At 38.1% G+C, this 26,174-nt stretch overlaps 2 protein-coding genes and 1 long non-coding RNA gene across 3 annotated transcripts in view; 1 reads left to right on the forward strand and 2 right to left on the reverse strand.

The window, feature by feature from the left end:
• Positions 1–2,803: 2,803 nt before the first annotated feature.
• six1b (SIX homeobox 1b) lies at positions 2,804–4,759 on the reverse strand. Its single transcript, XM_077219679.1, has 2 exons — positions 4,017–4,759; positions 2,804–3,368 (listed from the first exon to the last, which is right to left on the reverse strand). Exons 1-2 carry the CDS (start codon positions 4,574–4,576, stop codon positions 3,074–3,076), a joined length of 855 nt encoding a protein of 284 aa, XP_077075794.1. The 5' UTR covers positions 4,577–4,759; the 3' UTR covers positions 2,804–3,073.
• Positions 4,760–10,551: 5,792 nt separating this feature from the next.
• six4b (SIX homeobox 4b) lies at positions 10,552–17,650 on the reverse strand. The gene is made up of 3 exons (XM_077220847.1): positions 16,757–17,650; positions 14,289–14,926; positions 10,552–12,196 (listed from the first exon to the last, which is right to left on the reverse strand). The coding sequence occupies exons 1-3, from the start codon at positions 17,488–17,490 to the stop codon at positions 11,721–11,723; spliced, it is 1,848 nt and encodes a 615-aa protein (XP_077076962.1). The 5' UTR covers positions 17,491–17,650; the 3' UTR covers positions 10,552–11,720.
• The window catches only part of LOC143729550 (uncharacterized), a 30,328-nt gene continuing 20,765 nt past the window's right edge, over positions 16,612–26,174 (forward strand). Inside the window, exons 1-2 of the long non-coding RNA XR_013200019.1 lie at positions 16,612–17,735; positions 19,136–19,346. This is a non-coding gene — a long non-coding RNA (uncharacterized LOC143729550). The remainder of the gene's footprint in view (positions 17,736–19,135; positions 19,347–26,174) is intronic.

Genomic DNA, 26,174 nt, shown 5'->3' on the forward strand with positions numbered 1-26,174 from the left:
GAACACAAATTAAGGTATTTTTGATGATTTGATGGTCCGAGAGCTTTCTGACCCCACATAGACTGAAACATACTCGAGAATAAAAGCGACAAGAATGCTTTTTGTGAGGAAAAGAACAACAAAAATAACGAATTTATTCAACTATTTCTTCTCTTCCATGTTAGTCTCTGATGCTTTTCAGGTTGTAAACGTGCTTCCGGGTTCTATAGGTCAGAACGCCGGCTCAGTATTGGCCGGCTCCTCCATCAGCATGACACATATAGCCTACGTCGTGGTGCTCATGTGAACAGCTTTGGCCAATACTGAGGCGCCGTTCTGAAGTAGAACCCGGAAGCACTGCACTGTTTACAACATGAACAGCATCAGAGACTGACACAGAAGAGAAGAAATTGTTGAATAAAGTCGTTATTTTGGGGGTTTTTTGCACACAAAAAGTATTCTCCTCAATTCATAAAAATAAGGTTGAAGCACTGTAGTCACATTGACTATTTTAACTATGTATTTACTACCTTTCTGGGCCTTTAAAGTGGTGATTATGTTGCAGGGTCAGAAAGCTCTCGGATTCCATCAAAAATATCTTAATTTGTGATCCGAAGATGAACGAATGATTACATGTTTGGAACTACATGAGGGTGAGTAATTCATGACAGAATTTTCATTTTTGGGTAAACCAACCCTTTAACATTTATTAAAGTGATAGCTCTCCCAAATTTTTAATTCAGTCATATTCTCCCTCTTGTCATATCAAACCTGCATGACTAAATTTCTTCTGTGGAACACATAAGATGATATTTTGAGAAATTTGATGTCTAAATTACATTGGACCCCATTGGTTTTCACTGTGAATAAAAAACACACACACAAAATATTTACTTTTATGTTCCACAGGTTTCGAACAACATGAGGGCAAAGTAAATAATGACAGAATAGTTTTTTTGGAGTGAATTATCCTAAGTGGCATTTTTAGAAATGTTAATATGTTGTCTTTGATTGGTGACTGCATTTGTTAAGAGCACAGTAACTTAGAATGTTGTGTATATATTTTCTACAAATAGGCCTGATTTAATATTTTTAAATATCCACAAATATGTTCGCATATAATCAATGTTTAAATTTGTTCAAATGATGTATCAGTAAAATACATGAGACTTTGGTTGCTAAGCCATTGGCGCTGGTTTGCATGCATTTTTTCTTTTTCTTTGTCTGTTTTTTGACATGAACAAGGTTGGATTGTTCATTATATCACTATTTCGTTTTAAGAGACATTTCTGAACAATTAACTCGGTTAATTAATTTTAGATAGAAATACATTTATAAATGCGAGATAATACGTTAATTTTAGAAATTTGGCTGGGGTAGCCTAATTCCCTAATTTGATTATGTAATAATTCAAACAAAATACAGAATTTAGATAAGAAACGAAACAATTAAAATGGTACCCGCGGCTGTCAAATTGCACGTTTTGGTACCCCGGGGGCAGAATTGAAGTGCCCCTCTATGGGCGGTTCTGGGCCTCCAGTGCTCTAATGCGAACCTATAACGCAAGCAACTGGTTCCGATTAGCGACCGGAAATCCTCGGTACTCTCTGTTTAAAACAATTACACTGACATGCGTGCGTGGAAGATGGGTGGGAGACTGCCTGGTTACTCGACATGTCGCTGGGCTAACGATCAGAGGTCCTTGTAAAGTCTTTCCTTCAGTTTGACCATATTTTAAATAAGCCGACATTTGGCCAATGCCAAGTAACGCATAGTCAGGCTATTCTGTAAGCGTTAAAGTTAGTGAGGACATTATTAATACATAATATTATTATCACAGTCTTATCAATTAGGCCTACCAATAAAACAACAAGAACACATGTCAGCTGGCCCCGAAACCCATGTTTGCGTTTTTCAAAAGAAACTTATGAATGAAGCCACGTGAGTTTGCCTCCTGCAGCTGGTATGTCTTCTCTTTGGCCCAGAACCACCAGAACAAACATTGGGAGAGCGCAAAGTAAACACCCCACTACAAACCTAACGATGCACTGCGACCACAAAAGCAACACGCGCCTCCTGAGGCTAAAGGAAAATCAACAACTCCCCGCTTTTTGTTGACCCACAATATTAAGAGGACGTTTGTGACACGAGTAGCCTACTACATTGTAGAAAATTATATGAAGAAGGGCTATTATCATAAGAGGATAAATAGGGTCATCCAATATGTATTTTATCTACTAATTTATTTTACCATACTTTTTACAGTTCGTTATTTAACTATTGTTCCCAATTGTAATTTCCATTGGTCTGTATGTAATTTCTTCTCAAAATTTTTGCACACTGGAATTTCAAAACGAATTGTTTTGGTATTGGGTTTAACTTCAATATTTAAGTTAGATCTAGGATTAACATAAAGAGTGGGAAAAAAATATTATTTACCTTCATTTCCAAACACGTAATGTACTTTTGTTGAATAAGCCTATAGGCTAGACTATATATAATGTGTCTGAGATTTATATATTTTGGGTCTTTGGTCTGATGCATGAAGAGAATATTCGAGTGTGTGTTATTTTCACCCTTGATTTAAAATGTTACTTAAATAACCATTTTTATTATTTAAACGTAATGGTCCATTAAATTTGGAACTATTTGGGCTACATGTTGTGATACAAAGACATGGCGCTTCTGTGAATCATTTTTCACCATTTAATTTGTTACATAGGCCTATCACAGATTTGTGGCGAACTTGTATTTTAGTTTTCCACGTCATCTTCGTATTTTATTGGTGCAAAACAGTGTGATGAAATGCTCGAAGAACGTCTTATGAGATTGAAGAAAAGAATCGCTTTATTAACTGCTTTTGGTTTGTCTTCTGACCAGTTTAACGACTTGGCAAATGTCAGTCCGTAATAGTCTACCACGGTAAAGCGTGCCACTGAGTATTTCTCTGAGAACCAGAGAAAAACTAAGGATTTTATTTAGATTTATATAGTTCATTTTTCCTTTATATATATATATACAGTAAAAGTGGCAGATCTCAGTCTATATTTGGTACAAAATAAACAAAAATAAATAAAAGCTCAGTCGTAATCACTTAAGAACCGAGGTCCACTAGGCTTGAAGTTAAAGGTCCAAGTAAAGAATCCTGGAGTTGATGTGGGTGTCCTTGCATGCCGTGTACCGACTGCGCGGCGCCGAGGCCGGTCATGGAATACGCGGACGCGCCGGGGTGGCTCATATTACCCTGGAGCAGGAGAACGGAGTTCTGGTCAGGACTCTGCGGGGGCGAGAACTCGTCCTCCGAGCTTGACATCAGGGACTTCCCGCCGTCCAGCGGTGAAAGCTGGTTCTGTTTATTAGCGCCCGTGTTGTTGTTTTCGCTGTTCTCTCTGTAAAAGATAATGAGATGAGAGTTACGCAGGCACATTTGACATTATATAGTAGATCAAAAACGCTGTGTAAAATATAAATTCGTGGTATTCAAATATAAATCTAATTTGGTCATGACGGATGACTGTGCGAGAAGAAGAACAAATTCTCTCACTAAAATGTATTTATATAGCCTACTGAATGGCCATCGAAGTGAAACCTTCAATTTCATCTGAAAATATTAGGATTTTATTACTGAGTTGATATATTCTCTTTTATTTTGACTGCTGATAAATATAAAAATGTAAAAAGAAATGATCAGGTAACTCAAAAAAAATTGATCCATCTGCTAACATATATATAGGCTGAAATAAGGGTTTTTTTCCAAGTCAACAAATATTATAGCCTATAACGTGACTACACCAACCTATATTTTTCTAAGAGTTATATCAATTAGAACTAGATCCTTAATGTAACAATTGTACGTTTTTCCACTGATACGATGTTAATATTTTAAGGACTGACCAAAAGCAGCGGTCTTGGAATCAAACTAGCCTATTCGTGTCAACAATAGCATCATCAGCAGTCAGCTGTGAACTAAGTGGAATGAAGGGCTGCATTGGCTGTATGAAACGCGTTTTATTTTGTTCTCAGGTGACTGATCTTACCTTTCTTTTGCCTCCGCTGCGCGATCCCTCTGCCGTCTGTTTTTAAACCAGTTGCTCACTTGGGTGGTGGTCAGCCCTGTGGCCTCAGCCAACTCCCTCTTTTCCCGAGGAGATGGATAGGGGTTGTGCGTGTACCACTCCCGCAGCACACCGCGGGATTTCTCCTTAAAACAGTAGCTGGTCTCCTCGCCGTCCCATATTGTGCGTGGCAGAGGAAATTTCCTGCGCACTCGGTATTTTCCCACCGCTCCGAGCGGTCGCCCCCTCAGCTTCTCAGCCTCAACGTAATGGGCCTTAAGCCACAGCTGCTGCAGCTTCGGGTGGTTGTGCGGAGAGAACTGGTGACTCTCTAGTATCTTATAAAGTTCCCTGAAGTTTCCACGATGAAAGGCGACTACAGCCTTGGCTTTAAGGACGCTCTCATTCTTGTGGAGATGGTCGCAGGCCGGAAGAGACCACAGAAAACGGCCGAGACGCTCAAGGTTCCCCCCTTGTTGCAGCACCTCACACACACACGCCACTTGCTCCTGCGTAAACCCGAAAGAAGGCAGCATTGACATGACGTCTGACTCCCGCTACCAAACCGCTCTCCTCTAGATGCTATAACGGAAGCGGAATGGGTGACACCCCGCTTGACAATATTTTTTGGGGTTGGAGATGTCCTCTGCGCGCGCCGTGAAGTTTTGGGTGTTTGTTGAAGACAGTTTGTTCACTATCGACTCATGTCGCGCTAAAAGAGCACTGCGCGACTGCTGATTGGCTCTTCAGCTGCCCTATCCCCAGCAGCAGTGCGGAGAGAACTCTGCTTCCATTTCCTCCCACGGGGACTCGGTGGTCTGAAACTGGATCCCCCGTCTCCAGTTCTACCTGAGGGAGCCGGGCACCTCGATACTAATCAATTAGCAACTGTCTGAAGGCACCCAAAGCCATTAAAGCGCTTATATTTAATCCTAACAGATGTTTAATGAACAATATGTTAAGTAAACCGAGTCAAATTAACGGCATTATCTTTATTTATTAATTTATGAGGAAAAAGTCGTTCCTCAATTGGATATTAATATAAGGTAGACAATTCTGATCCGCAGCAAAGAATCATCAGTTGATTGCTACAGTTATTGACTCTACTTGTGCCATTGTCAAAGGCACGCGCTCTGCGCAACGTCTAGATGCGCGCGGAGATATTTGGAGTTCCATTAAAAACAATCAGCCTCTCGAGCTGGTTAGATAACATAATGCTAATCACTAAGCAGCGCCCCCGGCTCTTCAAACTGTTCGACAGAACTTGCAAGGCCAGTAGACTCACTGAAATGGCGGTTACAAAAAGATGCAAGATTGCATTTATAAGAATAAAGTGCTGTATATTTTAGTTTAAAAAAATCAGTGAAAAACAAAAATTAGAGAAATGTAGTTATATTTAATATATATATATATATATATATATATATTACATCAAAATTGACTATGCTGTTTTTTCTTTTTTTCTGCTTTTACTTTATTTGAACTTGAGATCAAAACATCAAACATATAGCCTACAGCACTTAAATGATTCTTTAGTCTGCAATGCATTCTTTCCAGCTCTTTCTTTCTAGTCCTCTCCCCTCTCTCTGTACAGTGAAATCTAAAACCGATGCATTAGTAAATGAGTTCTGTGTTCGTCGAGGTCTTTGCCATCCAGACGCTGTTTTAAGGCATAGATCGCGTTTCTTTATCTTCGTAGAAATCTGCAACCTGACACCGCGGCGACGCGAAACTCACAATCACTCACCCAGAATGGAGCACCTCTTTTAATTTAATTTGAGATGCGGCGTTCATTTTTAAGTCGCTCTTTACGCATGGGCCAGTTAATGTAGACTAAAGCTACTCAAGAAGCCTCCACTGTTCCCTCTATGGGCTGAAATGGTCCTGCAAGCCTCAAGACACTGGGATAAAACGAGGACTTGATCGGTTTTAGCAGCCAATCCGTGCACCTGTGAAAACAACTTTTTGCCCACTGTCTCTGAAGGGTCAGAGGAGCAGGCTAATGAAAGCTGCCCCGTCCATCTGTCCTGAGGGATCACCCAAGGCACAAGAAAACTTAGCAAAACGTAAACGCTGAAGATAATAAATATTTTCTGGGCTTACAATTACTTTTCAAATGCAAAATAAATTGTTGTATTAGGGTACATTTAATATTTTAGAAGAAGAAAAAAACACGATTTTGTGTAATTTGTCTACTGTAAGTTTTGTGAATAATTTTTTATGATTTTACAAAATTAAACAAAACCTTTCAAAATTTTAAACGTTTTTAAATGCACAGGTTATTCATTTTTCATATGATTGCACTGTAATATAGAATATACACCCCCCCCCTCTCTCTCTCTCTCTCTCTCTCTCTCTCTCTCTCTCTCTCTCTCTCTCTCTCTATCTCTCTCTCTCTCTCTCTCTATATATATATATATATATATATTCATGATTTATTGCAACTTTTTTCTTTCGTCAAATCAACTTAGATAATTAATGTGGTTTAGATAACATAATATTTTGAGTTTCATTTTATTAAACCAATCTCCTTCATTGCATTAACTCAAATTTTTAACTTCAATGAACTCAAAATTTTCAGGCAAGTAACTTACTTCAAGGTTAAACCAACCATATTTTTACAGCGAGGGTCTTATAAATTATTTTGACTTCTTTATCACTTCTTTATCTCATTGAATTAAATTACGTTTCATACGTTTTTAACGGTGGTTTCCCAATCCATAACCAATTTTCCATTTCTGTATGTGACTAGACTTATTGAATTTAACGACATTTAGGTCTGTTTCGTCAGTGGGGTCAAGTATCAGCGTCAGTGTAACAGCACACGGGCCTGTGATTGACGGCGCACTGGTTGTCGTAATGTCTCCAGCACATTGCCGCGCGCCCCCTCCTTAAACCTCAGAAATCGAAAGGCCGTGCCCGTTCTCAGGCCTTGATCATTTCAAGATGTGCTCTTTTATGGCCTAAAGGCGAGGGTTGGCAAGGTCGACGCGAACTCCGGCACACATACCAATGGTAAACACACCATAAACTGCTTCCCTCAAAAAAGCAATCACGGTAGGCTATACAATGAAAAACAATGAGGTAATTCTCTTAAAGTAAGGTTCAGTCATGTCCATAACTCTCCAAGCGTATTAAACAGAAAATCTGAAATGTAAAAAAATATATATATATATTAAATCAGTTCGTCAGTAAGTCAGTTAATATATATTAAAAAATTTCGTAGGCCTAATTATTTCGTTCGTAATCACGTTATTCTTAATTTTCTGCAGGTTTAGAGTCTAACATGTTGTTCTATAATGCCATGTGAAAGGCTAACATCAAAGCAATCCATTTTTTGACAAAAAACTATCAGAATTAATGATCAGTTAAATTCAAAATAATAAAACAACACAAATCTAATTTTGGTCATTGTAATGAGAGAATCAAAGAATTGGTTCGAAATGTAAAGTGACATTTATATTTCATTATTGAAGTCATCGGGTGAGTAAAGGTAATCTGGGTAAAATTAGGCCTACTTTGGGTAATTTGAGGCATATGCTCAATAATTAATAATTTTATTAACCTCTTCTTGGTTTATGGAAATGATAAACTGATACAGAGACTCTTTATATTATTTCATACTTGATTATTTTTGTGCTTGTATTTGATTGTTTTGTTTTTTGTTCAGATTGTTTCTTGAGTTTTTAAAACAGAGTTTAATTTATTGTACAAGAAAGACTTTTTCCGTTGTATCCTCAGTAGAGGACATCAGGAGTGTGTGTGTGTGTGTGTGTGTGTGTGTGTGTGTGTGTGTGTGTGTGTGTGTGTGTGTTTGCATCCGCTTGGGGACACAGCAGATTAATTACATAGGCCTACTATTTTATTTTTATTCGTATGAAATAAGATATTTCTTTCGAACTTCTTCTTTTCTTTTTTTCCTTTTTTTTTCCAAAAGTGATTGTGTCATCTGTTTATTATGCTCCAAACACTACTTCGAAAATAAAAAATAAATAAATAAGAAAAAGTTTTTTTTTCCTGATTCCCAGAAGGACATGATTAGGAAACTCATCATTTTGTTTGACACATTGTTAGTGTCTTTCCCCATTCTAATCAGAAACGACAATGATAACAATAAATGCGGTTATTTCATAGAGTAGCTTGCAATTGCTGTCTGCACAAGAATGTGATAGAACAAGTTCTTTCTAAAGTTCTATTTTAAAGCTTTTATGTGTGGTATCAAGTCTTTGGTTTCCTCATGCCACAAACCCATCAGCATTCATGCTTATATTTTTCTACTTAGATAAAGTAAAAGCAGACCCATGCCACAAAGCTCTCAATACAGCATTTAAAACTAGCTTATGAGCATCCCTTACATTTAATGGACTAGATATTGAAGTCATTCTGCTGACCCCTGCTGGCTTGGATGCTCTTGTGATATTAGAACAAATATTATTATATTTTATATTACATAATTCTATTATATATAGAATTAGATTTTTAATATAGGCCTATATGTAAACATCAAAATACATGATGAAAAACAGCTTTCTAAGGGATTATAAAAATATTTAATATATATATATATATATATATATATATATATATATATATATATATTTGTATGTATATATAATATTTTTTATAATCTCTTTGCTTAGAATGATGTTTTTCATCATGTATTTTGATGTTATATATATATATTTCAAGTAAATATTAAAAATATATAATGGAGTTATATAATATATATGTTTTTTGTGTATGAAAGTATTTGGAAGAACTTTTTCACTCAGTGTTTTCATAAAACAAACATACAGAAGTGGTTGGTCTCATACCCAGTTGCCCCTTGACCTCACATTAGCGCACAGTATATAGTGCTGTGGTGCAGTGGGCACAAGTGTCCGATTACATGTGCTTCACAGTCTGCTGTGCTTCACTAAATGTCACACTTTGAAACCTCCAGAAAAAGTCAGGGGTCGGGTTCTTTAATAAGCCCACTTCTGCAGGGTTTCTTATTTTTTATGGCCTGTCTTTGCAGGATTTATGAACATCTTCACTTTGTTTAAAAAAAATTAAAATATGCTGAAAATTACTCTCTTCTGGAGTCTGGATCTCTTATTACTTTCTTAATATCTATAATATAATCTGCTAAACCATGAAAAAAAATATTTTGATGTACAGTACTTTTCTCATGATATATATATATATATATATATATATATATATATATATATATATGTGTGTGTGTGGTTGACACTAAGTTCCTTGTACTTTACATTCTTTTGGTGAAACTGGAGAGCAAATTAAAAGAAAGGTGTTTTTTTGTTCTCTTCTGTGCTTTTTGTTATAAAAGATGAACCCTCCCATTCACGGTACAAGGTGATGGAGTGACGTATTTTGTATTTAAATAATACAGAAAAGCAACATAACACTGATTCCCATGAAACGCACAGTGACATAGTCTGCCAAGGGGAAATTGGGGACATAAAACACACATGTCCCTTTTTCGTGCGCCCACCATTTCTTTGCTTAAAGCCCCAGACAATACTGCTTTCTTACCCTGCAGTATTCCAGGAGGCGCCACCTGATACCTGGCAATCAGCTAATCTGGTGCCCTAGGCGACAGGGTCACCTTTGGGCAGGTAACAATAGATTCTTTACCCAATGTGCTTTTTTGTCTCCTCCTTTGTGCGAGGGAGCAAATCCTACCTGGGCGCCATTCAATTAGCGCTGACTCACACAGGCTGGTGTAGACAACTGCGCACCAAGACAAGGAAATGTTCCCACGGCAGTAAACAGACTTTGGACATTCTGGCTCCTACTTTCACACTTTCTTGAACAATCAAAATTTGCATAGATACCAGACTCATTAATTAAAATATCTGCTGCCTATAATGTGTGTTGATGTGCGATATTAAAATCCTGTTTAATAATATTAAGAAAAGAGTATATATCTCCTATCACCCATTCATAATCTTCCAAACGATGAGCCTGCATTTTTGCCCTGGAGTCCTGGCCAAAAGTCTATTCCTGCTAGATCATGTGAGGACGGTTCAGGAAATCTAATAAGGATATGTAACTTCTCCTCTTATACTCTGGCTTTTTGGATGACCTTTACTTTGAGTAATGTCATGACAGGTACCATATGAAACTTTAAGAGTGAGCGGGGCTTATTCAGCTGCCAGGTTTTGGCTAGAGATCACAGAGGACGCCCCTGGTGAGAACACAAGCTTGATCTCCACCGTCCTGCATATGTGTATGTCCATGCATTAGTAATGTCTGAGATCACCGCCAGCCATCCAGGGGGTCCAAGTTGTAGCCTGATCTGGTTAAATGGATAGTCTTGGATGTCCTTTTAGACCGACATCATGCCTGCCATTGGTTAAAAACATATAGCTGACTTACTTGGTGCTTCCAATAAGAGATGATTCATTGAAAGTGATGTCATTCCCTTTACTTATCGAATTATCTGGCTAGGACTCTAATGTGAAACACCGGTGTCAGTGACATAGACAACCCTCGGATCATTCATTATATATGTACAAATATAAATATTTAATAGGGTGGAAGGGTTTAGAAAAAATAGGTTTTTCAAGCAGGACTGACGTTTTAGGTTTTCTCATGGTTCTTGAAGTATATGTACAGAGCTCATTTTTGGTGTAAAGATGTGGTCACTTTAGTGAAATTTTAGCAAAATTTAGAGACAGAAAATCTCATTTGTCTAATTTCAATATTGTAGCGATGTATGTAGTACTGAAGTCACTTTCATACAAAGCCGCTTTCTGTAAATATAGCGAATTTGCAAGACTAATTTGAACTATTTGTGAAACTAGTTGAGGGAAACCTTTCACCCTAATGCAAAATATCCCAATTGTGAATTCCTATTGAAATGACTGCATTCTGCCAATGAAATTTGCTGAACTACAATAAATGTGACCGCACCTTAAGAATATTCTTCTTGTCCTGCAAGGACCACAGAACTCAGCGCCGGGCATTTTCTAAAGATAAAGTAAATGACAGTATACGCCCAAATCATTTTAAAAGAAAAACAAACACTAATACTTCAGTTATTTCTCATAAATTCTACCAAACAAATATCTTGTTGTCTAGCCTAGCTTCCTAGTATATTTACAGTTTATGAGGAAGGCACATGTGACCAGGTAATGGTTAAGATTATATACTTTACAAAAAAAAAAAAAAAAAAAGTCCACACTGGGATGCATAGAAAGATTTGTATGTTTGAATCAAAAAATTCTTTAACATAAAATTCCTCAAGTCAAACATAACAAAATAAGCTTTATCAAATTTGCATCGTCACACTCAAAGAATTTAAATACAAAAGACCATAAACAACAACAACAAAAATTTGTGCTTCAGTAAAATCTTGTAAAATGAAAAAAGCTGCATTTTGTTTTGATTCAGAGCACATTTGTTTTGTGCTTTTTAATGGGTCTTTTCGTACATGTTTTGAGGTGCGAGTAAAGACACTGCAGCCAAATAATCTTCAAAAGGTCAGTGCATTGCCTGGTACATTCTGCTGCCCTCTTAGTGCAAGTTGGGATATCTGAGGACAAGAAGGCACTGTTCATATTTTATATCCATCGGTAGGGTTCATTTGAGAACGATTTGTGCTTACAGAGTCAATGTGGTGAGACAGAACCGGTCCAGAACGAGTGAAATGCTGCTAATTAATATTTAATGACATTATCAGAGGTCGCTTCCATCATCGTCCATCTGTACAGTCTGCAGCTTGGCCAGCTCTTTCCCTTCCATGTCCAGATCCCCACAAACGACCCTGACTGGGCCTTCTCCTGCCCTAGAAGCAACCTGCAGGCTGTTGGGCAGCTGGACATCTTGAGACCTGTAGTCTGAAGACAGGACTAGACTGTTCTCTTGGAGACCACGTCCAGCTTGCCTCAGAGCATGATGTACCTCGGTGCTGGAGAGGGCAGAGGTGACTGTGGCTGTTACGGTAGGTTGAAGAGAACCACTAGTGGAGGAAGATGAAAGGAAAAGGGAGGCTGTGTAGCCCAGGTTGCCTCCTTGGTCCAGGGGCATTTCAGAATGATAAGTGTAGCTTCCAGACACATCCAAAGGCTCCTGCTTCACAGTCTGGGTGTAGAGCAGGGTTTGGCTCGAGTGCTGGGAAGAGTCACTGACCACATTGCCCAAAGGAGCAGAGCCTGTGTAGGGGATAAAAGAGAAAATGAAATTTGTGTGACACGCACATGCTATTTGAGTCGGAAGTTGCAGTTGTTTGTGGAGAAACACGAATATTAAAAAAATATACATATATTGTTTTTGGTGTGTCTTAAATTGTTTGTAATTCTAAATTTAAATACCGTTTTGGCGGTCTTTAATGTGTCGTGGGCAGATCGCTGTAGCCATATCATATCATTAGCCGCATTAGTTAGCAAGAAAAGGGAATTTTAATGAAGAGCATATTGCAAAATTCGTACAAATATTGTTAAATATATGAAGTAGGCTATATTATAAATGTATTGCATTTTTTACATGTTCTCTGATTTCTTAATTATTTTATGCAGGCCTATGTTTGAATAAATCTCCTAATTCTGTCAAAAATGTCAGTTTGTAATCTATAGAGACCATTTTTCTCAAAAATGGATAGCTAGGATTTTAATTATTATTCTGTATTGTAGAACCATAATAGTTATATCATTAGAGAAACAGACTTTCCCTTTTCATTCAGTGCATAAAACTTACATGATAAAAATGACTCAAAAAGTTCACATATTGTGCTGTGACTTCAAGGTAAACCCAAACACCTTTGCAGAATGGCCAGGACATCAACCCTCCCAGTTTAATACAACTCATTTGAGAATGGATTTGAGAATGGATGAGAGAGAAAGGATAGAGCGTGAAGGTGTGATCTGTTTATCCAGATGGGACTCCTTTGTTGCTATCTCAGGAGGTTTGCATCTTTCTCTCTCTCTTTCTTTCTCTCTCATTCTTTCAGTCTATCTTTTTGTACTTATTTTCTTCAGAACTTTTCAAGTGAACTGTAAAATGAAACACCTTTTTCATTTTCTGTTTGCGGTTAGACTCACTATGATTTCCTTGTAACTCTAGAATGTGGTTCTTGGCACATGTCTCTTGCAGTGACAGCCTCTGGCATTCGGCCAGACACTTTTCTTCCATTAGGCTTGCACAAATGTCTGATAAATAATCACAGAGCCCAAACTCCTCCTCCCCTCCCTTAGCTCACTTTCTGAAACTAGAACCAACGTTTTCTGTAGCTTCCCGCAGTCATTGCTTGTGAGGGTGGGCTGTTGTATAAAGGGGGTCAGGAACATATGTTCCTTCCATCTGACTTGTAAGTTTTTTAAAAAATCTGAAATTACATCTCACTTCGTAGACAAGAATGGCACTGCAAGAAAATTGCTAATGTTTCTTTGTATTTGTGAGGCACTGGAGATCAAACTTTGTGTTTTTATGAAGACATATTTTATTGAATTGCCTTGAAAATTACGGGCACAAGGAAACAGGGTTTCGGCTAAACAATTTTAATTTCGTCTTTTTCTTGCTGGATCGTTTGGGCCCAACTGTTTTCCTTCTAAATCAAAAGTTCAGCCAGGGGTGGGTTTGTTTTTATGTGGCTCGTAAACTGCATATTAAAGGATAAAACAGACGAGCGAGAGAGGAGCAGAACGCAGCTAGCCTTGCTGTTATTGATGTGGCCATAAAATATTCATGGAAAGAACCATTAGTGAGTGGTTAGGGCCATGAAGGGGAGGTGGGGACCGTGTTGAGAGGCCTGCGTTTGGTATGATTCTCTAGCCAGTTGACCTGGACCCTCACATGCCTCTCACATTTTTACCCACAAGACACTCCAACTGCCTGCGACCCACAAGGCTCTCTTGCAAAACCTATGTTCTTTTGCATCTAGCTCTGTGGTCACTTTTGGCAAGCTTAACCGCATAAATGTTCAGTCTTATTCTCCAAAGCGATGATGTAATTACTCTGGCTCTTATGAGCTCACTAGAAGTGCTCCGACTACTTTAGGTATTGTTGTTATTGTATCTTCAAAGACATGCATGAGACGCAGAGGCGCATATCAGACGTTTTAAACTAGAAGTGGCAGTCAACGTTGTTGACATTCATTGAATGCACAAAAAGACACTGAGACAGAACAAAATATGTTCCTTAAGTGTTCTGCAGAAGAAAGTCAGTCATTCAGGTTTGTAATGACATAATTTGTATTTTTGGGTGAACATCCCTTTAAGCAATATATCTTAATGAATAAGGTCCCCCTACCGTGAGTGGATGATGTTGAGGATGGTGGCAGCATTAGAGGAGGAAGACCCATGGTGGTTTCATTTCCTTGGAGATTGACCACACTGTAACTGCTGAGATGAAGGGCTCCTGAGGTAGTGGATGGCGTGGAGGGGGCCGAAGCAAAGGAGACTACTGAAGAAATAACTCCATCTCCAGCATTAGAAACTAGAGTCTGCATGGCGTCTAGCTTTCCAGAGGCAGGTTCAGAAACCCCCATTGGGAATGGAGCATAAGACACAGAAGACCCACCTAACAGCCTCTCCTGACTGTGATGGGAGACCCTCTGGGGATCAAAGGTCAAGAAATGGCCACTTGTGGTGCCAAGTCCATTCAGGAGAGCATTGCTACTGTGTGATTGAACGTAGCCTCCACCGTTGATGTAGTGAGCATTCACGTTCGCAAGGTCACCGTTAAAACTCATTCCTCCAGCTGTGTGTGAGGGCATTTTTACATCTCCAATTTGTTGGATGACGGTGGTTGTTCCTCCATCCGAGTAAACTGTAGGGGGGGCTGTTCCATGTGCGACTGAGCTAGAAGAGCCGCTGGAGAGGGGACGTGGTGACAAGTCCTCCTGGCCTTTACTGGACTCATCTTCTGTACTGTGATTATCTGACTCGCTGAAAAAAACAACATTGTTTAAGAAATAGACCCTTTTGTGTGTGTGTGTGTGTGCGTGTGTGTGTGTGTGTGTGTGTGTGTGTGTGTGTGTGTGTGTGTGTGTGTGTGTGTGTGTGTGTGTGTGTGTGTGTGTTGCTTTTTTTCCTACATAGTCATCCACCATTTCCACTCTTGAGAATTTACTCCTTTTAATTTTGAATTGTTGCAGTTTACTTCATATTTTCCAGAAAATGTAATAACAATAAATTAAAAAATGTCCAAACTCATTTTATAATGCCTTATGTGTTCTGTGTGTAACATTTCTAATAGATCGCTTAGTTTCTTTGTTTCTCTGTTAATCAGCAAATTAAAAAAAACTGTAGTTTCAAAATTAAAAATTAAAAATGTAAGTAAAGCACTATAGCTGCTTTATCAGTAGCAGTAGCTATGCACTTGTGTATATGCACTTTAGGAAATAGACTTGAAAAACCAATTGATTAACTTGTAAGCACATTGCAATCACAAATAGGATAGGCCTACTGTAAAAGTCAACCTCTTATGCGCTTCTAAAAACAGACCACTATAATAAAATCATTTTCTGTAAATATCTCAGCCATCATTTCTAAAGTTGACTTCTTGCCCCGGGGGGTCAAAAATCAGATAAAAGGATCTGAGCTCTTGGAGGCATTTGGAGGGTCTCTTTACAGACTATGACAGCTGCGGGCGGATCGTTCAGAGTGACTCGAGCAAGTCGCATCTATATACAAAGATCTTATTGACACGACAAACCGTTGATCTTTTCTGATCCAAAAGACTCGCATAAGGAGTTCATGGGCATCTTTGTTCAAACAATGAATAATTATCTTTGTCAGGGTGACAGTGCAACATCAAAGCTAACGCTCACTGCAGACTCATACGGAAAAAAAATTGAAAACTGACATCCCTTATTTACGTAAGATTTATTATTTATGATTAAAGCAACATTTTGCGGGCGGTATGGTTAAAAGTTATTTCCACCGCAGCTTGAAACTCTGTCATACAATCAAGGTGCAAGCCTACAGAGCTGCTTCTTATCTGCCTCAGTTGCCTCAAGCTGTGAAGAGGATTTTGGCCACGTCAGGAGATTGAGTGCAGATCCCTCTGACTGATTATCAGGGTGGGACAATGGCTTTAAAATCCAGAAACAAACATCGACAATGGCTATGGTAATTTAATGGCTGATCATATCTAAAGTAAACCGACGGTCTGTTTTGGTAGTGTTTGAAAGCAACTACACACGTCTGTTAAAATGTTTGTCAGCTCTTTGTTTTGCTCATCCAATTAATGTGACCCTTTTAATTAAATCTGAGAATTTCTAAAATGTCTACATCGTTAAAAAAGACAGTATTATTAGTTAGCTGAACCGAAATAATTACTTCCAAAACAATAAACAATTCTTCAAAGAACGTGTTATTCTCCATTTTCTATTGAAAATCATATGTAGGGCCTACTTCAAAAATGTACTTTAAAATTGCTTTCAGAGACGAATATAATCTGAACAACTTTTTATACAACATAAATAACTTTTTATGATAGCCAACTCAAGAACCCTATATACAGCCAAAATGGCTTTAAATAAGAAAATTATTCGTTGATAACACTATTTGACTTCAAAGACCCACTGAAGAACCTTATTTTTTAAGAGTGAACGCGTCACGGTCTCCACGTTCTTTAAAACTACACCTAGAAGCGCTCAAAGCTTCGTATTTCAAAACAGTGATGAAACGTGTCCTCCATTCGGTCTCGCGCATTCCATCATACGTGTCCCCCTCTCAGTCAAAGACTTAGATACAACTATAACTACGTCCTACCTTTTTGACTGCGCCTCGGATGGATTTCTGTCTCTCTGCCTCCTGTTTTTGAACCAGTTGCTGACCTGCGTCAGAGAAAGTCCTGTCATTTTAGCCAGATTTCGTTTCTCGGCTGGAGATGGGTACCGGTTCCGCTTGTACATTTCCTTCAGCGCGTTCCTAGACCTCTCTTTGAAACAATACACGGTCTCCTCTCCGTCCCAGATTGTCCGAGGCAGCGGATATTTCCTGCGTAAGCGATACTTGTCCACGGCACCCAGCGGTCTGCCCCGCGCCTTCTCCGCCTCGGTGTAGCGCGCTTTGTACCACATATCCTGCAGAGACGAGTGGTTTGACGGACTGAAACTGTGGTTCTCCAAAATGCAGTAGAGCTCTTGGTAGCGGGCCTGGTGGAACGCGACTATCGCCTGAGCTTTCAGGATGCTCTCGTTCCCCTGCAGCAGGTCACTCTGCGGCAGTGACCAGAGGAACCTGGCCAGGCGCTCTACGTTCCCACCCTGCAGCAGCGCTTCGCAGACGCACGCGACCTGCTCTGGGGAAAAGGCCAGGGAGGCCGGCGAGCAGTCCAAAAGTTCGACATTCTCCATCTGCAACTCCGCGGGGTCCAGGACTGACAGCTTGACACTCCCACGATTCTCCCTCTTGATCTCATGGGCACTAATGACCTCGCTTGAGGAAGAAGACATTTTGAACGCGTCCTGATAAGTCACTCCTCTGGGTTTCAAGCAGCACATCAGGCGATCGGGTTTCGCCCCTCCATCCAAGCACGATCAGGTATCTGGCCGCTGTGTGGTGTGGATAAGATCTGGCGTTCCCCGTTCCACTACAAGTTTAACTCCACAGCCCACGTTGGAAAGGAGTCCAAGTCCTGAGCGCATTTTGATTCGCCGCTCTGGCCCTGCGGGGTGGAGCGACTGGGATGTGAAGACAAATGTTTGCGCTGGGAACGTCTATCAAGGGTGCCGGGTACCTGCGCAAGGTAATGCAGCTGCACTACGTCCTCACACAATACTAAGAACGAGTTTTCACATTTTCATATACAAAGTAGTTGCTTCCTGTACAGATTGTGTCATCACTGACTGCCATGAGGCCAAAACATGCCTTTTCTTGAAGAATGAGTAGTAAAAGCAACTTGGAAATTAGATTAATAGGCGACATCACTACCCTCCGAAGGTGATAGAAGTTATAAGACTCCCCAAAAAAGAAGTGTAATTTTATGTCATGATCTGTTAATGAATATTAAAAGACTGTCATCAGAATGAGCTGTATGCTCAATTAAGGTAACTTCACATTTCAAGTTGACTAAACTTAAAATAAAGTAGACTGGACTATAAAACTAGTGAAATGAACATATAATTTGAGTTTCAAGTTTACTGAACTGAAATTATTAATTTCAGTTGTTTATTAGAGTCAACTTTATTCTTTATAACTCTATATTCTTTATTATCTATAACATTTCAACTTCACTAAACTTAAAAATTTAAGGCAGCACGGTCACAAACACTTACATTTTTAAGTTGAAACAAAAATCTACATTTCCAGTTTAGATTTGGTGAAGTGTATATACGTATATATATATATATATATATATATATATATATATATATATATATATATACACACATATATACACATATATACACATACATTTTCTATAAACGTTTTTATAAATGTTTTCCAATTACTTGTATTTGCCTAAGCACACAGTGTTTTTAAAGTTGTTAGCCTGCTTTATTTAAATTTGATTTGCAGTTAAATTAAAATATTTACTAAATATTACTATTTTTATTCAAATGTTTAAAGTGAACTGATGGTGAAATTTTTGATTACCACGATAAATTATTTATACACAAATTTTAAAACCCCAGCATTGTTTATAACAACAGGACTCTTTGTACTTGCCATTTATTTTTCACAGTTTTGAGAAATTATATATTTACAAACTTATTTAATTTATAGCAGATAAAAATGGGAATAGTATATATCAAAGTTTGAGACACAGAAAGCAAAATAATTAAATAATTCAAGTTTCAGGAATTGAAGCAAAATGTGCTACAACACTCCTCTATTTGACTTTTGGACAATTAAATCTCAGAGCCAATGCTTTGCTCATTGTCTTGCTCTGAGTATATGTTTACGTTTATTTTGGAGATATAGTGTATTGTCTAGAAAGCTTCACCTTTAACCTTTAAGAAATTAAATTAAAGAAATATGAAAAATAACTAAATTATACAATGCTTTTTTATTTATTTAGGTTGTGTAAGAAACAAGCATTTTCTGAGTCTCAAATATTCCAATACAACTTCCAACTGTTTATGTCTGTCCATTTGTCAGACAGGCACTGACAATCTGCCTCTTGGTTGCACTTTTTTTTTTCAGTTTGTCATGCTGTTTACTGGAAACTGAAGGTCTGTATGGGAGCCAACAACCGCAACAGCTGACAGGAGGCCCCAGAAGCCTCCCACAAAAGCAAAGGGAAGTTTGATGTGATTGCATCCCTAAAATTAAACCCAGCACAAACAGAATACCTGGCAGCAGCTCTGTGCGCAACCTTGCATTCACATGCTCTTGGTATGAAGGTGGAATGAAGGTACGTAGGTACCAGACTTTATACTGTCCAGTGCTTATAGAAGCCCATGCAGGGGAAAGGCAGTAAACTATGTCTGGGATGTTCAGCCATATCAGGAATGGACTGTGAAGTGAGCTGTCATGAAGTTGTGTTATGGTGAATTACAAACATCAGGATAAGACCACTGTATAACCTTGAGAGCATGCAGCTGTATAATGGCCACAGTGCTACCTTTATCCTTTTGATTTCCAGTTTAGATTAGGTGAAGTGTTGCTTTGGGCATGGCTTTTGTTAGCTGATAATTGGTTTAAATTGTCTGTTAGAAACAATTAGAGACAATGGAGGATGATTTATAGTTTTTTATGTTGTTGTTGCTGAATATTTTAAATCATTGTTATGAGCACTTTGTCAATCTCTACAAGGATAGGAATATCAAGTTTTATTTTCCTCATTTCTCTTTACAAGGATGTTATCTCTAATCAGGGTATGATGAAATGTTGTTATATAAAGTGTTTCTTTACAATCCATCATTGTAGATGGAGCATATTGGCTTGCACACATGCACATCCATAAGTGCACACTGCTAAGTTTTATGTGATTTATGTTTTGCATGTTTTTTTTGTTTAAAAAAAAATCATTTTAAAATAGTCCATTCACTATAGCTGCTTGGGTGACCTGTGAAGATTTCCCTGGTTGAATCACTGTGTAAGAGTGAGATGATAAGTGTATCATAGGGGGCTGAGTGTTGGAATTCAGCAGAGAATTTCCTGCCAGTTTAAATCCTCAGTATACCTGGAGCTTCAGCAGATGATCCAAAACACATGCAACCAAATCCATCACAATGCTTCAGTCGACTGGCCAAAAGATACAAAACAGAGAGAGAGAGAGAGAGAGAGAGAGAGAGAGAGAGAGAGAGAGAGAGAGAGAGAGACATGGAGACCCCAGAATGAAGGAGACCCAATCTTTTCCCAATCTGAAATGTTCATTCATTCATTTTTGTTTGTTATTTTTTGTATTTATTTATCATTTTTATTCCAGATTAATCAACTTTCAAAGCTCCCTGAGGTGGTTTAGACAAGTTCATAATTCACTGAATAACTTTTTATTTATTTATTTAGATTTATTAATGTTGTCAGTTAGTTGTTCTTTTTCATTTTATTCATTTATTATTGCTTCTTTCATTTTATTTATACATATATTTTTATACCAGATTGATCAAAACGTCAAAGCTTTTTAAAAGCTCCTCATTCATCATTCATTGAATTTTATGTCTTGATATCAAGGTATAGAGAGTGGGTCCCTATTCCTCTAAAATATGTTCACCACCCGCTGTCTGTTTCATTGCTTGTGGCATCTCCACATGTCCGACACTATGGCCATGAATGAATCCTTTGTGGCACTGCTACTGCACAGAAGCAACCCACCCCAACCGTTTTGCAACCTCCATCCTTCCCTCCATATGTTCCCAATACATCTAAACCTGTGGCCTGGGGGGCTACCACTAAGCACCTGCCCCTGCCTGGGCTACAAAGGGGGCTATTCTTCATGATAGATTGACAAGCTAAAATTGATGGAGACTTAGGAACATCAGCGAGAGGGGAGGGAGTGGGATATTATGTCTACTTTTATAATGTTTCTGAGAGGCTGTTTACATGACACCGTTTTCAACTAAAAACGTAAAACTTTGTATGCGTTTTGGCCGTTCATTTACACCACAATGGCGTTTTGGGTATCTTAAAATGTTAACTTTTGAAAATGAGTTTCAAAGTGCAAGTTATTGAAAGTGGTCTCCGTGTAAATAACAAAAACATGAATCTCACCAAAAGATGACGTCATGCACATTCGATTTACGTGTTTAGTCTAGTGTTTCATCAGCATCTAATAGCAGCAGAATACAGCGTTTTTTGACGTTTTCGCAGATCCGTGTGAATGGGGATCGTTTTGACAAAGATGTCGTCTGTAGACGAAAAAACTCAAAGGAAAAACTTCTCAGGTTAAAGCATTTCGTCGTCGTGTAAACGTACCCTGGCCTGAAGGTTATGGTCTGCGAGAGTGCCGATGTGTGCATGAGCGTGTGTGCTTTGTGCATCTGTTTGTGCATGTCTTTTTTTTTATTCCCCCATGTCTGGTTTTACCAGTCTTACAAAGGGGATTTTTTTCAGTTTGTTCGTAGCTACCGCGCACTGAGCTGTTATCTGTGAGATCAGCGCATGCTAAATGTAGGATAAAATGCCCTTGATTTGACTGTAATGCTGAGTTTCGGATGGAATGTAAGCAAAACGAGTCAGCGCAAGCATTCTTTTATTTCTTCTGACAGAGGTTTGGCACATACTCTTTAGACATGCTTGTCTTAAAAAATGATCAATTTAACTTGCTTCACAGTTTGAACTGAGTTCAGCCTCCTCACTTCACCAGAAATGACATCATCATGGCTGTAAGTTTACGGTTGAGCGTTCCGATGGTTTATTGAAAATGCCAGGTTGAACATTGGTTGCTGATGTTTTGCGTTCATTAAAGGCAGTTAAAGGTTATTCACACCAAGGAAGATAACGATAATTATATCGTTTTTAGTTAATAATCGTTCTAATTCACGAAAATAGGGATGTCCACATCACAGCTATAACACTATCGCTGGAATCACTTTAAGAATTATTATTTTTTTCCCAGCTGATGAACGATAAAAACATTGACAGCCAATCAGAATCCAAACAATTTAAAGAGACAGATGACATAACTGCAGCGCGCTAATTGAGTGTTATTTTGCATTGGCTAATACAGTTATGTTATAGTTTTCTTTACAGTTACCTTCCTTGTGTGAACGGGCCTTAAAGGGATAGTTAAACCAAAAATTAAAATCCTGTAATCATTTACTCACCCTCAAGTTGTCCCAAACCTGTATGAATGTCTTTATTCAGCTGGAGAAAAAAAAATAGCCTATGTGACCCTGGATGACAAAACAAGCAGAGGTGTCAATTCCAGGGGTCAGAAAGTAAAAGTCCTGCTGTATGTTTATTCCACCCATTCAGCCATCTGATTTCACTAATTAGTTCTATCTCCTGGCTGAAAAACGGTGCTAATTAGCAAATCCAGGTGATTGGAACAAAATACTGAGGAGGAATTTTACTTTCTGAACCTGGACTTGACACCTCTGAAAACCAGTCATATGGGTCATTTTTTGGAAATTGAGATTTATACATCACATGAAAGCTGAATAAGTAAACTTTCCATTGATGTATGGATTGTTAGGATAGGGCAATATTCGGCCGAGATACAACTATTTGAAAATCTGGAATCTGAGGGTGCAGAAAAATCGAAACATTGAGAAAATCCCCTTTAAAGTTGTCAATTTATATTCGCGATTGTGCTACATTCACTCACAAAAATAAATGTTTTATACATTTACGGTAGGACATTTACAAAATATCTTCATGGAACATGATCTTTACTTTAAGAAAAATTGATAATTTTGACCCATACAATGTATTGTTGGCTATTCCCACAAATATAGGCTACCCGTGCTACTTAAGACTGGTTTTGTGATCCAGGGTCGCATATATAGGCCTATATGACAGGATTTTATTTTTTGGGTGAACTATCCCTTTAAGACTGTGCATGGTATGTACATTAGGATGTTTGCATTAGTGTGTGCGTATCTGTATGCTTAGGACCTGTTCAATAGGTATTTGACAGTGAAATAAACAGAAACTCAGAATATCACAAGGGTAAACACACTCATTTAAGATGAGACACCCCTCTACAAACAATTTCTTTACCTTTGTCTTGTAGTCAAGGTAATGATGACAACTATTTTTGAAGACTGATTGCTCTGTATCAAATATATTGTGTAGGCGATTAATGTAGGTGTTACATTTCCCACCCCTTTAATAGAGTTCTAAAGAAAAAAGTGTATTGTTGAAAGCTGCAGGCAAACTGTCATCTTAATGCTCTGATCTCTGGGCCTGTGTGGCAGGCATACATGTGTTTAATTTAGTTGTCACTTTGCTGGAGGGGGAAAAAATTATTTTAACCTTCTAAGAATGATTGACAGTGGGACAAACCATTTCCTTGAAGAATGTGCTTTTTGTTTCAGTCATATTACCTTTTAGGCTGTTGCAGTTTATCATCAACAGCTAATCTTGCACTATGTAGTATATCAAGTTAAGAGTCTTGCTACTTTTTGGCAAGAGTCCTGCTTTCTGTCATCACTACTTGGCCCTTAATAAATATAATTAAATGCATTTTCAACTGTCTTATCTGCAAATAGAAAGGTGTGACGTTAGCGGTCAAACAAAAACCATTGTTGTGAGTTAGTGGAAAGGGAAAATCACTCTAATCAGTCCTATTGTTCAGCCATATCGGATTCCACCAATGAGTATGAACAGCCGCAGATTAGTTGTTAAGATTATGCTTTTGGACACTGTAATGACATACACTGACATTCATTGTCAAAATCAGTGATCCCCCCCTCCCCCCGTTACTTATGGCAACAAACAAAGCTAAAATATTAAAATGACAAGTATGACACTTGTATTGTAGTGAATTTGTCATCTGTGATGACTGAGCAGTATTTTGTATTGCCAACAAATCTTCCATTCCCAGGCTTCTCTGACCAGGGTGTGTCTTTAACCTTGTGTACTGTCAACAACGGAGGAGGGTCACGACACACACACACACACACACACACACACACACACACACACACACACACACACACACACACACACACACACACACACACACACACACACACACACACACACACACACACACACACACACACACACACACACACACACACACACACACACACAATAGTAGGCCTAATTAAATAAATGTTTTTCCTGAAATGTTTTGTGCATAAAAAATGAATATCCTAAATGAATTGGTCAATAATAAATAATAATATAGATGAATCAAATAAAAACTGGAAAAAAAGATTTATTCGGCCCTAAGTTTTGTGATGATTATTGGAAATGTGTCAAATACTGCTCCTGCCACTCACATGCACACACAGTCTGTGTACATATACCTTCACACCTTCACAATGGATAACAGCTAATCTGAGGTTTTGTTGTTTTTTGTAATTACTTCTAAATAGTGTTGCTCAGTGAAGGAGCTTAAGCATGTGGAGTGGACCTCTGTGTCTGAGAATATAATGCTTTGCTGACATACAGGCTTTAAAAGACAGAATATTAAAGATGAAGGGAATGAGGTGAGAAGAAACAAAAAAAGTGAATAATCAAGATAAAAGTGAACTTTCACCTTCAATATATTGATCAGGAAAGACCTCTGAAAATTAATTAAAGCATCAGCTCAGACAGTAGTTTTCCTTCTAGCCCCATCAATGTGGGAAATGTCATGTCTTATCTTATCAGCAGTTGACTATCTCTTTCTCCCTGAGTTTGCATTGTTTGCATAGGGGCTGCTGTGGAGAGCTTGCAGGTGTGAAGTCTGCTCCGTCAGGGCTTTAGCTCCTGGCATTGGCTCCTTTCGCTGTATTGTTTATGTGTCCCACCCTCTGACATCTATCCACATTTCACAGGTATTTCTCTCCATCGAACCTCATTATCAGGCATTATTGCTAAAGAAATGCTTGAGAAAATGTGTTTTTCTTGGCCTCCGTCTTCTCCCCTGAGGAGAGGAACTCAAATAAAGAATAATCCATACCTCTCATTTTGCAACATTTTGACACTGAAAAGAACTAATGAAAGGCAAATTAGGTCTTCTGTTGTCATGATGTATAAGAAGGTTTTAATCTAAATTAACAAGCACATCAGTCCAAATAGTTTTAAATAACAATATCAGACTTGTATTTCAGATTGTTATTTGAAGGGATGACAAACCCATCTACATGACTCAAACCCACATTAAAAGGAATTATGGATGAGTGCCTGCATGCTCCCCTTGAGGATGATTACTCTTCACCAGTATGTTACATGTTTACATAAGCAAAGCAGGCCCGCTCTTTGACAGAGCCTGGTGATAATATTGACTAAAGGGGAGTTCTACTTAATTTGTTCCTCAGAGCACCTTTGGTTTGGTACTAGTGTTGCCAAGTGCGTGTTTTTCCCGCCGAATTGGACTACTACACTGTTGCCGCAGGTATAGTTCATGGGTTGAAGCGACTAAACTATGTATATCTGAGAACTCTGCCATCGTTAACAGCAAATCAGCAGCTGATTGATTGTGGAAGCTTCTGTTCAAATGTTTAGGATCGGTAAGATACTTTCAGATTTTTGGAAAGAAGTCTCTTCTGCTTACCATGGTTGCATTTATTTAAACAACACAATAAAAACATTAATATTGAGAAATATTAGAATTTAAAACAACTTTTTTATTTTAATATATTTTAACATGCTATTTATTCATTCTATAAATCAGTTGAATATGCTGATTTGATACTCAAGAAACATTTCTTATTATTATCAATGTTAAAAACAGTTGTATTGTGCTTAATATATTTGTGGGAACATCATCCTTTTTTCAGGATGCTTTGATGAATAGACAGTTCAGAAGAACATCACTTATTTGAAATAGATATATTTTGTAACATTATAAATTAAATGTATCTTGGCTAAATAAAAGTATTCATTAATCAAAAAATCTTACTGACCCCATGTTTTGATTGGTGTTTATATAGGCCTATATTATTATTATACTAGGGTTAGGTATTGAAATAAACTCTTAAATCTAATTATTAAACTTTAATGTGTAACTCATCCATCTATTTATTTTTTAAGTAGTTAGATGTACAAATTTTGCTTGATTGATTATAAGCATTTAAAAACCACCTAGCAACACCCTAGTAACCAACCAGAGAAAACCTTAGCGACAATATAGCAACATATA

The sequence above is a fragment of the Siphateles boraxobius genome, unplaced genomic scaffold (assembly GCF_051911475.1).
Source record: "Siphateles boraxobius isolate OS27281-9 unplaced genomic scaffold, OSU_SipBor_1 8, whole genome shotgun sequence".
NCBI classification, from domain to species: Eukaryota; Metazoa; Chordata; class Actinopteri; order Cypriniformes; family Leuciscidae; genus Siphateles; species Siphateles boraxobius.